At 42.0% G+C, this 13,474-nt stretch overlaps 1 protein-coding gene across 7 annotated transcripts in view; it reads left to right on the top strand.

The window, feature by feature from the left end:
* Positions 1–13,474, top strand: part of HIPK1 (homeodomain interacting protein kinase 1) — a 96,058-nt gene that overhangs the window by 45,045 nt on the left and 37,539 nt on the right. For all 7 annotated transcript variants that reach the window (XR_004536745.1, XM_033917790.1, XM_033917792.1 and 4 more), the window contains exons 5-7: positions 287–373; positions 2,974–3,158; positions 4,476–4,638. Coding sequence is in view for 6 of the 7 variants with exons in the window: in XM_033917790.1 (XP_033773681.1) it covers positions 287–373; positions 2,974–3,158; positions 4,476–4,638 (435 nt within the window). In the remaining variant the exon portion in view is untranslated. The remainder of the gene's footprint in view (positions 1–286; positions 374–2,973; positions 3,159–4,475; positions 4,639–13,474) is intronic.

Genomic DNA, 13,474 nt, shown 5'->3' on the forward strand with positions numbered 1-13,474 from the left:
GATTCTCAGCACTTTCATCACCGTATTTTGCCTCTCCTTCAGGAACAGGCCAGGTCTCCCAACATGTTATTTGTGGTTTCGCCATATTCACGATGGTTTGTAATAGAAAACAGCGAATAACATATGAAAAAGTTATTTGCAGTTTTTCTGTATTTGCGGTTCTGTTAATCTCCTATCACAGCGAATGCAGAGGGAGAAGTGTAATTTACTGGAAATGTTTATTCATGCCAAATGTTAAAAACAATAAGGTAAATGCACTGAGCTGATCTAGTCTTCTGTTTTACAGACACCGGAAGAACATGAAATGGAGACTGGGATAAAATCAAAAGAAGCTCGAAAGTATATATTTAACTGTTTAGATGATATGGCCCAGGTAAGCTTGTTGCTCATCATTCCTCTCTGGAGTCTCAGCATTGGTAATGTAGCACCAGTTTTCCTAAAACAGAGGAACCGAGCAAGGCAAAATGTCCATGAGAGGAAATTAGATTGGGGTGTACTGTTCCTTCCTCCTTCCAGTCTTAATGTTAAATTTTATATGCAGTGGTAAGAGAAACAGAGGAAGATAGGAGAAGTTTCAAGAGCTTTGTTAAATCCTCACCTGGGGTTGTATTGTGAAGGAGCGGGCGCTCTGGCACCCTGTCTTGCATTATTTTGTAAAAACAAAGGATCTCTGTCTGTGGGATAAAGCTGATGAAATAGGGAGCCATCATTCCCTGAAACCATATCTGGGAATCAGCTGTTAGACAAGTCTTATTATTTTTCTTCTACTGTAACCACAGAAAGGCTCCATCCCCTTTTCCCTTTCGGTCTATCATTGTACTAAAAAGTTCCTGAAACATCAGGGAAGTGGAAGTGTTCACAACATAGTCAACCACTCAGACTGATTTTGACCGAAGTTTCTTTGTATCTGATCTTGGATCATGATCCAGTTCCCCCCCTCCCCTTTCCATCACCCTCTCAGACAAAGTGTGGATTGTAATTACATGCGTTGAATTTCCAGCAGGTGTCCCAAACAGTGCAAAAATCTCAAATTAACTTTCCAGTGGACTGTGTGCAGATTTGCACACAGTGGAATTGCATTATGATCCCAGTAGTAAATCAGTGTCTTTCTAGGACTGTTTTGATTGTAGGTTCATAGACAACCCCGCGAAAGACAAGGGCACGCACCGACAACTGAGCGCAAGACGGAGGCGTGCGCCAAAGAAAATTACAGTTTTTAGGGTATCCAACGGGGGGTTTTGTTGCGGAGCCCCCCCAGTTTACTTAATCGAAATCGCGCCGGCGTTATGGGGGGTTTGGGGGGTTGTATCCGTCCACATTTTACTGTAAACTTAACTTTTTCCCTACAAACAGGGAAAAAGTGAAGTTTTGAGTAAAATGTGGGGGGTTACAACCCCCCAACGCCCCCACAACGCGGCGCGATCTCTATTAAGTAAAGTGGGGGGGTTCCCCCCACGCCCCCCCCCCCCCGTCGGAGCCCTAAAAACAGTAATTTTCTGCGGCGTGCACCCCCGCGCTGCGCTCAAGTGTCTGGGCGCGCCTTTGTCCCGGCGCGCTTTTGACCTGACACCTTGATTGTATTATGGGTTCACCATTTCCATTTGGTGAATGTAACATTGCCAACTGGGATGAATGCAGCTGTTGTGTAGTAGCACGTTGTTTTTGTGATATTGTTAAAATGTTTGTTTTAGCTCCTGGGGGAGGAGGGGAGAGTTATCAAGGTGCAGTAAAAGGCAAGCTTTAACCACACCTTGATTTACCATTTAAGTTATCAAACTGTGGAATTGTAGTACATGAGGTTGATAATTCCTGTGGAAAATGCATAATGCTGCTTTTTTTTTTTTTTTTTTCTTTACACTTATACTATAATTATTGGCGTTCCTTTCCTTTTAAATTGATGTACATCGCAATGATGTTGTAACAAAGAGCAAATACACATAAACCAGCTCATAGGCAGTATTTGCTCCTGGAACCATGGCTTTGGGCCTTCCTTAAAAGGACTAACTGGCTGCAGAAGTGGTGGGCACAGCCCCGCTTCCAAACGGTCAAATTCCACCTGGAATTTGGCTGTCTTCCACTGAAAGCCCCTTTGCCCTCCCACCCAGCCTACCTTTTGCAAAAATCCCTGGTGTCTAGTGGTTGCAGGAGCAATGCAAAGTCACTCCTGCTCTTGCTGGTACTTTCATCCAAAATGACACTGGCGACTCTTGGCATTAGTCTTGCGGTACTTCCATAGGGGTCGCTGGCTCCATTTTGGATGAAGGCCCCATCAAGAGAAGGAGTGACTGGCCATTGTCCCTCACTACTAAACACCATGGAGTTTTACATAAGGTATACTCCAGGTGGTGGTGAGGGGAGGGATGGGAGGACAGGAAGGAGTTTTGGCTTCTATGATCAGTTCAGGATCCTTTAAGAGACAGCCCAAAAGCCTGATGCTCTTGGATGGTAAAATAACCCCTGCTTTTAAATGAGGTTCTTTTACTAGCAGTACTATGATTTGTGGTGTGCACCCATTGCAAGCTGCAGTACCAAATCTACATAGTAATAAGCTGTTTACATGCATTGGCATGTTTGCATTTATTGCTGTGTTCTTTGGTGACTAAAATAGTGCTGCATTGTAGTAATTATAGTTGAGGCATACCTAGCCCCCATCGAGTTTCAGGATATCTGCAATGACTATGCATGAGATAAATTTCCATGCACTACCTTCTTGGTATGTAAATCTATTTCATGCATATTCATTGTGGATAAACTCTTACTGTAAAAGCAGTGATGTCACAGTTCTCTTAGAGATGAAGTTAGATGGATTCAATCAGTAGCAGTCATTGGTGTGTGCTGGGTTGGGATAGAGAACAGCCTGTAAGAAATGGCAACCTTGATGGCAAAATGTCTGGCCTCTTCTTTTAAAAATAAAAAAAAAACCAACCCCAAAAATTCTAATTTAATTTTTAAATTTTGCATCTCTTTGAAAAGGTGAATATGTCCACAGACTTAGAAGGAACTGATATGTTGGCAGAGAAGGCAGACAGAAGAGAGTATATTGATTTGTTGAAGAAAATGTTAACAATTGATGCAGACAAGAGAATCACACCATTAAAAACCTTGAACCATGCTTTTGTCACAATGAGCCATTTACTGGATTTCCCCCACAGCAATCAGTAAGTCACGTTTTAAGTGCATGAATGAAGAATGAGGGTCAGATTTCCAGTTCCCCTGTCCTGCCTTCCCCTCTCCTCTCCCCCAGTTATCTGAGCAAACTGCTGTATATTGGCAAAGGACATTTTCAAGTAGTAGCACAGGTGTTAACAACCGTCTCTTTCTATACTCTTCTGAAATAGTTCTCTAAAGACAAGTAGGTTCGTGTGAACAGCTGTCTTCAGAGAACACACCAGGCTAAATAACTGCAAAACTAGAGCATTTAAATATAGAAATGTTTTCTTGCCATTTTCTGGATTTAAAATAGTTTTGGGACATAGTACTTTACAGGGTTCCAAAGAGAAATTGGATAAATTCTTGAAAGAAAAAGTTATTGACGGATATAGATAGGAAAGATATAGGATAAAGAAGGGTACAGTCAGAAGGATATAGATAAGGAAGGATAAAAGGGATTGAAGGATATAAAGGATCACTTACAGGTCATGGACCTGATGGGCCTCCGCGGGAGCGGACTGCTGGGCGCGATGGACCTCTGGTCTGACCCAGCGGAGGCAAATCTTACGTTCTTATGACTGTGTAGCCATAAGATTATTAAATGTGCCATACTGGGCCACACCAAAGGTCCATCAATTTCAGAATCCTGTTATACAATGACCAGTACAGATCACAAGTGTTCAGCAACATCCAAGGCATAGGTCCATTCCTTATTGCTCATTCCCAGTGATAAGCAACAGCTTTTTCTGAGCCTAAATAGCTAACAACTTAACCTCCAGGACTTACCCAAGTATGCTAACCTCCTTGCCTGCATCTTTCAGCACCAAATGTATAGTGAAATACTGCTTTTACATCATTTTTTTTCTTAAATACAACTGCTTGTCAATTTTGTGAAGCATCTTCTCATCTTAGTACTACTTGAAAGGATAAACAGCTGTTTCATATTTATCCATATCACTTACTCAAGGTGAGGGGAAGGTGTGGCTCACTGGTAGAACTGCTGCCTCTGCACCCAGAGGTGGTGAGATCAAATCCCAGTGCTACTCCTGGACAAATCACTTAATCCTCCAGTGCCCACCGCTCTGAATGTCAGAGCAACCAAAAGGTGGTATACAAGTCCCCATTCCTTTTCCCTTTCCCTATTCTGCCTTTGGGAGAGCGTAGGGAGTTTGCATGAAATTTAGGCTTGCATATATCTTCAACTCGAAATAAAAATTGTTAAATCTGTACGGCAGAGAGCTAGCTTGAAATTAATTCAGTTTAGATTTCTGAAATATAAAAACTTCTTGTTCTTCCTGTTTTTCTGCTTGTGCTCTCCATTTCAGTGTGAAGTCCTGCTTTCAGAACATGGAGATTTGTAAACGAAGAGTTAACATGTATGATACTGTTAATCAGATAAAGAGCCCATTTACCACCCATGTGGCTCCCAACACAAGCACAAACTTAACCATGAGCTTTGGAAACCAGCTGAATACAGTGCATAATCAGGTATGTGGGCAGCTCCCTTCCAGGAAGGTGGTGGGGGTGGAACATTTTACTTCAAGGGTAACACTGAATGGATTCTAGTGCCATAGTAAACAAGCTTGGCAATCTCAAAGTGTGCTCAAGAAGACAAAGGAGGTTATTTTTTTATTGGTTTCTAAGTAGGCAAATAAACTCATGATAAGCCAAACCCTAAATCAAATTTAAACTATCTAAAAAAAATTCAAAGCTAAAAATCTGACTTCATCTTGGACTCGTCCTTTGATTTGGCTCACTCTCAGTATAGCAGACATACAGAGCAGAACTCATTTCCAGTCCTAAGTTGGAATTGATTGGCATGAGAGATCTACTTGCTTCTCAATGCTTCTGACGTGAAGTTGTCCTCATAATGCCTCACTAGGACATCATGGGGTGTGGCATCATTATAGCAAGAATCAAGCCACTGAAGGAAGGAAGAAGATTGGTAAATGTTAAGTAGATATTGAACAAAATGTAGGAACGGTCCTGGAAGACCACTAATATTCTGCATGTGTTGTAACAGCAGCATCTGAGGAAGCCTATTTCAGGAGTCCTTTGTAAGGAAATAAATATGTTGGACAAGCCTGGTCTATACTGTGTATAAGTTCAGTCCTCAAGAGTCATGAACAGGCTTTGTTTTCAGGATAGTCCCCATGAATATACATGAGAGAGATTTGTATGCAGATATCATGTATATTTATTAGGGATTTTCAGAAAACTTGGCCTATTTTGAGGCCTTTGAGTATTGAACTTCGACAGACTTGGTAGAGACATCGGCATCTCTTATTGTTTTAAATCCTGTGATTTACATTATTTCCAGGCTTGGCATCCACCCTTGGCTGGAATATCCATAGAGTAATGTCACTAATGCAGTCGCCTTAAGCTACTATTTTTACGGACTGTTTCCCTTGAAGTGAATTCAGTTCAGAATAAATCCATGATGCAAGACATACGTATTTAATACACCATTGATAATACAAATATGGTCAGAAAAATCAGGACCCTTGACTTTTTTTCCAAATAACCCATAACTACTGCTACTAAGTATCATTTCTAAAGCGCTGCCCGACGTTCCACTGTAGCAAAAACTTCTGCCTAAAATGTGAGACATTTCTGAGTACTTTAATTTTTAAACAGGGTGGCACTCCAGCACATCAAGCTTTTAGTTAATGATACCTCAGAATTCATGGAGCCAACAGCTCAAATGGCGTTGAAGACTTCATGAATGTGTCAAGAGCTAAAGAAGGGCTCTTTGAACACAAATTATGAATTAAGAAAAAAACAAAACCTCATTATACTAATGTATTTTCAAAGGTCATACTAAATGTTTAAATAATTGCTAAGTATTTTGAAACTATGTAAGGGTCCCAGTTTTTCCAGATACCATGTAGAAGCAGAAAAAAGCAGAGTACATTTTAAATATAAAACCCACTTAGGAAACAAAGCTGCTAACCACTCCTTAATGACTTCACTTATGAATAATAGCAGTTGGGATCCTTCTTTTGCAACAAGCCAGATGGTTTATTTTTTTTCCTGTCTTATATTGTTTTAGTTTGGTTGTTGCATTAACATAACATAACTTTATTCTTCTATACCGCCATAATCAATCGATTTCTAGGCGATTTACACAGAAGAAGGCTGGACAATCAGTGAAGTACAATTAGTTAAAATTGATGGTCCTGGGCTGAGCGTGTGCCCCAAAGCTCCTTTCAGAGCACTGAATCCAGCCGCTAGGTGCCACTGTTAAGTGATGACTTCAGCAGCCTCAATCCCAGTCAACCCGGGGAGCAGGAATCTTCTGTATGGCAATGATGTGTACAGTGCCACCGAGCCGCAAGCCAGGCCTAGAGATGAATGTTTTAGAAACAGGTGAATTGCCAGTAGTGGCTCACTGTCTAATTTTAGATTTATTTTATAAATTTCTATTCCGCCTATCAACTAGGTGGATTACAAATGAACGTACATAAAATGAGACCTACAAAAAAAATGCAAATTCAACTAAAAACACATTAAAATACAAACTCAGTAAAAATAAATTCAGCAAATAAAAAGATCCTAGGAAAAGTACATTCCTTATTTATAGAAGGCTTTTACAAATAAGTGGGTTTTCAATAGTTTTTTTGAATGAGACAAAGTTAGAACATAATCTTAACGGTCCCTTCAATGCATTCCACAATTTTGGGCCAGCTAAAGAGATAGGCGACAATCAGGCCTTTTTATAATGCACATCCTGGACACATTCGAGTGACAGTTTCATTGCCGGTTCTGATCGCAACGTATGGGTTTGAACATATTTTTTTTTCAAGGCCTGGAAAGTATTGTGGTGCTTCCCCATAAAGGGGGAAAAAAAAGAAGGAACCAAGCCTCAAACTACAATAGAGCAAACAACGAAAAGAGGCAATGGTGATGTCAAAACCAACTAATGGTCACGTGTCCTTTAATGAAATTAAAACATCTAAAAAGTATATAACAAATAAAAGTCCCCATTTATTTGTGTTATACTTTTTAGATGTTTTAATTTCATTAAAGGACACGTGACCATTAGTTGGTTTTGACATCGCCATTGCCTCTTTTCGTTGTTTGCTTCCCCATAAAGTACACGGTGTTTGACTGTCAAGATCTTATACTCGGTGCAATGTTCAATAGGCAACCAATGTAGTTGAAGTACTGGAGAAATGTGCTCATAATGAGACACCTCTATGATCATCCTTGCAGCTGTATTTTGCACAACCTGCAAGGCATATACCCTTGTTTTTGTTATACCCAGAAATAAAGCATTACAAAAATCTAACTTTGTAATTACAAGACTTTGGATCACTATACTCCTCCCTCCTTATTCGTGGTTTCGGCACCCGCGGCTTTGACTATTTGCGGATTTTGATGCCGGAACCCCCCTCCTAGTGAATCGACCTTACCTGGTGGTCTAGAGATGATGTGGGGCAGGAGCGATCTTCCTACACTCCTGCCCCGTGCAGAGCTGTCATCGAAAATGGCTGCTGTGAGTTCCCGTGGTCTCACGAGACTACAACGGGACCTCACAGCAGCCATTTTTGGTGACGGCTCTGCAAGGGTGCAGGAGTGTAGGAAGATCGCTCCTGCCCCACATCATCTCTAGACCACCAGGTAAGGTCTGGGAGGCGGGGTGGGTCAGAATCAGCCCAAAAGTTATTTGCGAATTTTCAATATTCGCGGGCCGGCTCTGCCCCTAACCATCGCAAATACGGAGGAGGGAGTGTATCTGGAAATCCAGCTTTGAAAGCATTGGTCTTAATCTGGATAGTGTTCTCATTTGTAAAAAAGCACTTTTAATAACATTCAAGATATGGTATTCCATTGTTAAATGATTATCCAGATATACAACTAGCATATGAGGGGAAATAAGTATAGATTGATAAGTTATCTATACTTATATTATTTTCAGCAGTGCTGTCTGTGTAAGTAGCCCACCTAAAAGTTTTATATAAATTTTCAGAAGCTTTCTACAACCAGGCACCTCCATTTAGATGTCCCAAGACCTCACGGTAGGATCCTATTCTATACAGAATCTGGGTGCCCAGGTTCTGTTATAGTAGTTGCTTAATGTTTAGGTGCCTGTGATTGCACAAGCCATAAAACTGGTGTAAGTGTGGCCAATTAAATGACAGGGACACATGTGTCGCAAATTATGTGCCTCAGTGGGAACCTGCCCCCCTTTTTGCAGATATGTGCTATGTAAGTTAAGCAGGTATTTGCAGAATAACAGTTCAGCACCCTGCTGGCACTGTTACGGATAAGCACACCCATATGTGTGTATGTGCTGGTATTCCAGACATGTGTGTGCCCAGATTATAGAATTGTCCTTCACACAGATGTTTAGCAGCTGTTTGTGAATGGAATGGGAAGAGTTTTGGCTTCGTCAGAATAGAGCACACTGGAGAAATCGGTGCAAAGCGGGTTGGTGAAAAAGATGCAGTCTGATAGCCTGCCTGTAGACTATTTGGGAATGTGTGGTGAAGAAGTGGATCGGCCTCGGTCTGCTTCTGAAATGGAACTCCTAATTAGAGCCAGTGGTTCTGCTTAGTGACAGTGAACATGAAGATGCCCCAGTGGCCCCAGTGAATGAAGCAAATAAGAGGAGGGTTATGACACATAAGAGGACTTCCAAGTTTTCTAAAATGAATCTCAGCCATTTGCGAAACTGGATAACCAAATCTCCAATCTGCTGATAACTACCACGGACTACAGGTTATTCAGAAAAGAAATAAAGACCATACTCTTCAAGAAATCCCTGATTAAGTCTTAACATCATGATTACCCATTCCTCCTATCTTCTTCTTAACTCCCTGAAAATACCCCTGACCTATTCTCTACCTTCACTAGTCATGACCACTGATCTCTTCTTGTAACAGACCAACCTTAAATCTTTAGTAATCCGCCTTGAACCGCAAGGTAATGGCGGAATAGAAATCTCTATTGTAATAAGGGAAGGGAATGGCATAATACTGCATGCAGTGTATTCCAATAAGTCACTTCTTTCAACTTGAAACTTTTGAATTTTTCAGTACAACATATTCTTAAATCACTGGTTCCCTCAAGCAGCTGCTTGACTTCTTAACATGTGGGATGACAAATTAATGGTGGGGTTTTTTTGTTTGTTTATAGGGCAAATCTACTCCCAAATCTACTTAGTACATCAGGAAAATTTGCATAGTAAAATTTTCAAACACATTTATATGTAGATTATTCTTTTGCAAATGTAAGAAAAATTGGCATGGAAAATGTTCCAGAAAAGTCAAATTGCTGCTTTCAGTGGAAAACAGAGCATTTCTCAATGCTTAAACAAATTCATCCAGCAAGCATCTTAGAAACAAAAGCCAAACTGTTCTGTGGTGCAAGAGGAAGTCACAAGTTTAACCTCGACTATGTGATCTAGTAGCATAATACAGATTTAGAACAAATAGTGTGTTTGAACTGAGGCAGCTGCTATTTCCAGTTCTGAGCGTTAACCTGAATTCCTGTGCGCCGAGACTCTGCGCACCGAGGCTTCGCTGTGTAAGGCAGTGTGACCAATGGCCGCCTCGTTTGTGATGATGCTGGCAAGCCGCAGCAGAGCTGAAACCCGAGCTGAAGTGATGCTGAAGCTTTAGCCCAGGTGCAGCATGCCCTGTTCTTGAGTTCAAGCACAGCTGTGCGTCCCTGTATCTGTGGATGATATAGGATAAGGAGGCTGAAGCCAGCAGATGGGCAGGTGGTAAACCTGTTTGCCTATACAGCTGAGGATTAATGGGTGGCATGACAGATTTCACTGCTTGTCCCAAAACATTATCCCCCTCCTCATGGTAGGACAAAGTAACTGAAGCAATTCTGGGCCCGATTTCCATATGGTCTGCCTAAAAATTCAGCACTAAACCAGATTCTATAAAAGGCACACAGTATAGAATCTTGCTTAGCGCTGTCTTAAGCGTTGCTAGGTGTCCTAACTTTAGACTCATTTGATTTATTTCTTCACTCAAATACCTGTGCCTAACGGCGCCCAAGACAAAAATGGGCACCTACCTGCAAAATACCCATGATCTGATCCCCTAACTACACCTCCTTTCTGATAGGTGCTTTGGACTAGGCCAGGGGTAGGCAATTCCGGTCCTCGAGAGCCAGAGCCAGGTCAGGTTTTCAAGATATCCACAATAAATATGCATGAGATAGATTTGCATCTCAAGGAGGCAGTGCGTGCAAATCCATCTCATACATATTCATTGTGGATATCCTGAAAACCTGACCTGGCTCCGGCTCTCGAGGACCGGAATTGCCTATCCCTGGACTAGGCGTCTAATATCCAATTAAATTCTAACAGTGTCAGTTACAAGGTGTTAATTGCCAATTATTGGTGCCAATTAAGCCTAGGCGGGCTGATTTAGGTATCTAACTTTAGGTGGCCTTTATATACCAGAATTGTAGTTCATAGTTTATTGATTTCTATCCCGCTTTATACAAAGCAGGTTCCAAAATGTACATCCATAATATTTTCACATTACATGCAATTAACAAATCTAACAAACAAAACATTTCTGTGACCAGCGCCTACAAATATATTATAGCTTCAAACCCCATATTTCATCTTACAACACAGTTAGTTTTTCAGTAATTTCTTAAAATTCATATTAGTATGGATTGATCTCAGTGGCTTGTACAAAGCTTCATCAGCATATTTCTTTTAACTATTAAATGCAGTTTAGATTTCGGTTTTAATTATTCAGTTTTAACAAATCTGAGCTCAAGGTGAGTTTCAAATTCTGGGAGAATAGATGCTCTTTACTAATGTGCAATAAGAAGTTACTCCCAGATTCTGTAAAGTTGAGCACCCAAATGTCTGACAGGCGCACAGATTGTGGAATAGTGCCATTTGTGTGCCTATCTTAATAGGTAAAGTAGACCCCATTGGCATCAAGTATGACTAGTGGCATTAATTACATTACATTAGAGATTTCTATTCCGCCATTACCTTGCGGTACAAGGCAGATTACAAAAGAATTATAAACGGTGGGTTACAATGGAAGATCATTTGTCATTTCTAGAGAGGTAAAGAGTAAGTCAGGTAGTTTCAGTGTGGCGGGAAGAGGGAGGGAGGAAGGACGGTATATGTGATGTTAGGATTGTTTCAGGAATTTGGTGCTTATTGCCACTAATTTGCAGTTCTGCACAGAATTGCACTTAGGCGCTGTTCTCTAAACTTAGGGGCCGATATTGAGATCATGGGAGATAGCCAGGCTGACTCCCACAGTTGGCAGCGAACCCGGAAATTCAGTGTCTGGCCATATCTGGCCGCTTTTTGACAGAGCCAGTTAAGCTGATATCCATTGGCTGACCTATTTACGCGGGCCTATCTGGCCGCTAAACTTAGCTGGACAGCCAGTGAGTGTTGATGCTGGATGTGAATATTCAGTGGCTAGCTGACTTAGCGCTATTTAACCAGCCACGAGTGTTTAAATAGCGCTGAATGTCAAGTGGCTAATATCTAAATTATATAGTATACAACTACAAAAGGAGTGTGCCCATGGGTGGGTCAGGGGTATGTCTTAGTTGCACACACAAGCTACAGAATACCATCACATGCACAACGGACAACTTTAGGCACCAACGTTTACAATAGCCTTTGATGTAGCGTAAGTGCCGGCACCTGACGTTGCCATTACAGAATTGATACTTAGCATTCATATTCTTTGTCCCTCCAGACCGGCACAGATCCCGTTTGGTATTTTCACAAAGAGTACATTTTTTCTGCGGGTTTTGGTTGTTGCTGGTTGTTTTGGGAGTTGAAAGAGCAGCGGCTTTTGGTTTGGCTGGTTTAGCAGGCGAACTGTGGGGCATTCTGAAAGGTTCTTGATCTAATCCGTATCCAACAGTGTCCCCTGGTCCGATTTAGAACTGTTCCTTGGTCTTCTCCATGTTCTTGTTCAGGCTAGTTGATTTCTGCTTGGCTATTCATAAAGACCGATTGTAAGAGGGGCTGCACAACCCACTTGTACTGTAGCCAAAAGTTAGTGACTCAGTCGCCACCTGCTGGCAGGAGCGTACACCCATCCATTTCTGTGCTGGTCTGGAGGGACTAAAAGAAAGAGAAAATGAGCAGGTAAGGACCTAATTTCTCCTTTCACCCTTGGTAGAATGTACCCCTTAGTAACTGTTCTGGACTGGGTGCATAATCACTTACTGTGCTTGGACGTTTTTATCACTTCCTAAATTAGAGGTTTAGCAACTGTATGAGAGATGCTGGCTCTTTCACTTAACTGATTGTTAATTGGGGCACTCACCAAGCAGTAAGGTCAAAGCTTTACCATGCTTTAGTAAAAGGGCCCTCAAGTTTCTACCTGAGGCAACTGGCTAAAGTCACTAGGTATTTGAACCCTGGTTCTCGGCCCGCTGATTTCATCACTGAGCGGCTGCTGCTTTGGACTTTAGAAGAGTTGATATTACTGGTTTGTTTGCTTTAGGTTAGTTTAATAGAAGAATGGCTTTGTGTTATGAAACAAGAACAGAAGGAAGCCAATTAACCCAAACAATATGGAGAACTCCAGGATGTCCTGATATTGGGGCCGAGTCTCTGTGCAGACGTCTAGTCCTACTGCTCATCTTGTAAGGGGGGGAGGGGGGGAAATAGAAAACATTTCAGGAATCCAGTTCACAAAAGCAAATAAATAGTTCTGTGTTAGTGTAGGGCTTGAATATGTGAAGGTTTTGAGAGCACTCAGATGTGTCCTTGGTCATTTAAGGGCCGTTTGAAGCCTAGTCCCTAGAGGAGCTGCTCTTGTTTTTATGAAGTGACTTTCTGAAATTGGTGTATCCGTGATATTTGAAAGCATATTTTTATACATTAACTGAATGGTGGGGACACTATTCTGGACTGTATTGGGAGACTTTTGGCAAATGGAGTACAGTGGAACCTCAGTTTGCGAGTAACCCGGTTTGCGAGTGTTTTGCAAGACGAGCAAAACACTTAGCAAACTTTAGTCTCGCAAACCGAGCATGTTCCGATACACGAGCATCTCATCGCAACCCCCCCCCCCCCCCCGCAAGAACCGCATCGCACCCCCGTGCTGAAAGCGGCATCCGCCCGCCCTCCCTCCCAAACATGCTCCTTCCCCCATCTGCTGCTTGTGCGAGTGAAAGAAAGCTCCCGCCTCTTGCCTGGGCTGGGCCTTGAGCATGCGCAGATGCTCAAGGCCCAGCCCAGGCAAGAGGCAGGAGCTTTCTTTCACTCTCACAAGCAGCAGATGGGGGAAGGAGCATGTTTGGGAGGGAGGGAGGGCGGGCAGATGCCGCTTCCAGCACAGGGGTGCGATGCGGTTCT

The sequence above is a fragment of the Geotrypetes seraphini genome, chromosome 13, assembly GCF_902459505.1.
Source record: "Geotrypetes seraphini chromosome 13, aGeoSer1.1, whole genome shotgun sequence".
Classification (NCBI taxonomy): domain Eukaryota; kingdom Metazoa; phylum Chordata; class Amphibia; order Gymnophiona; family Dermophiidae; genus Geotrypetes; species Geotrypetes seraphini.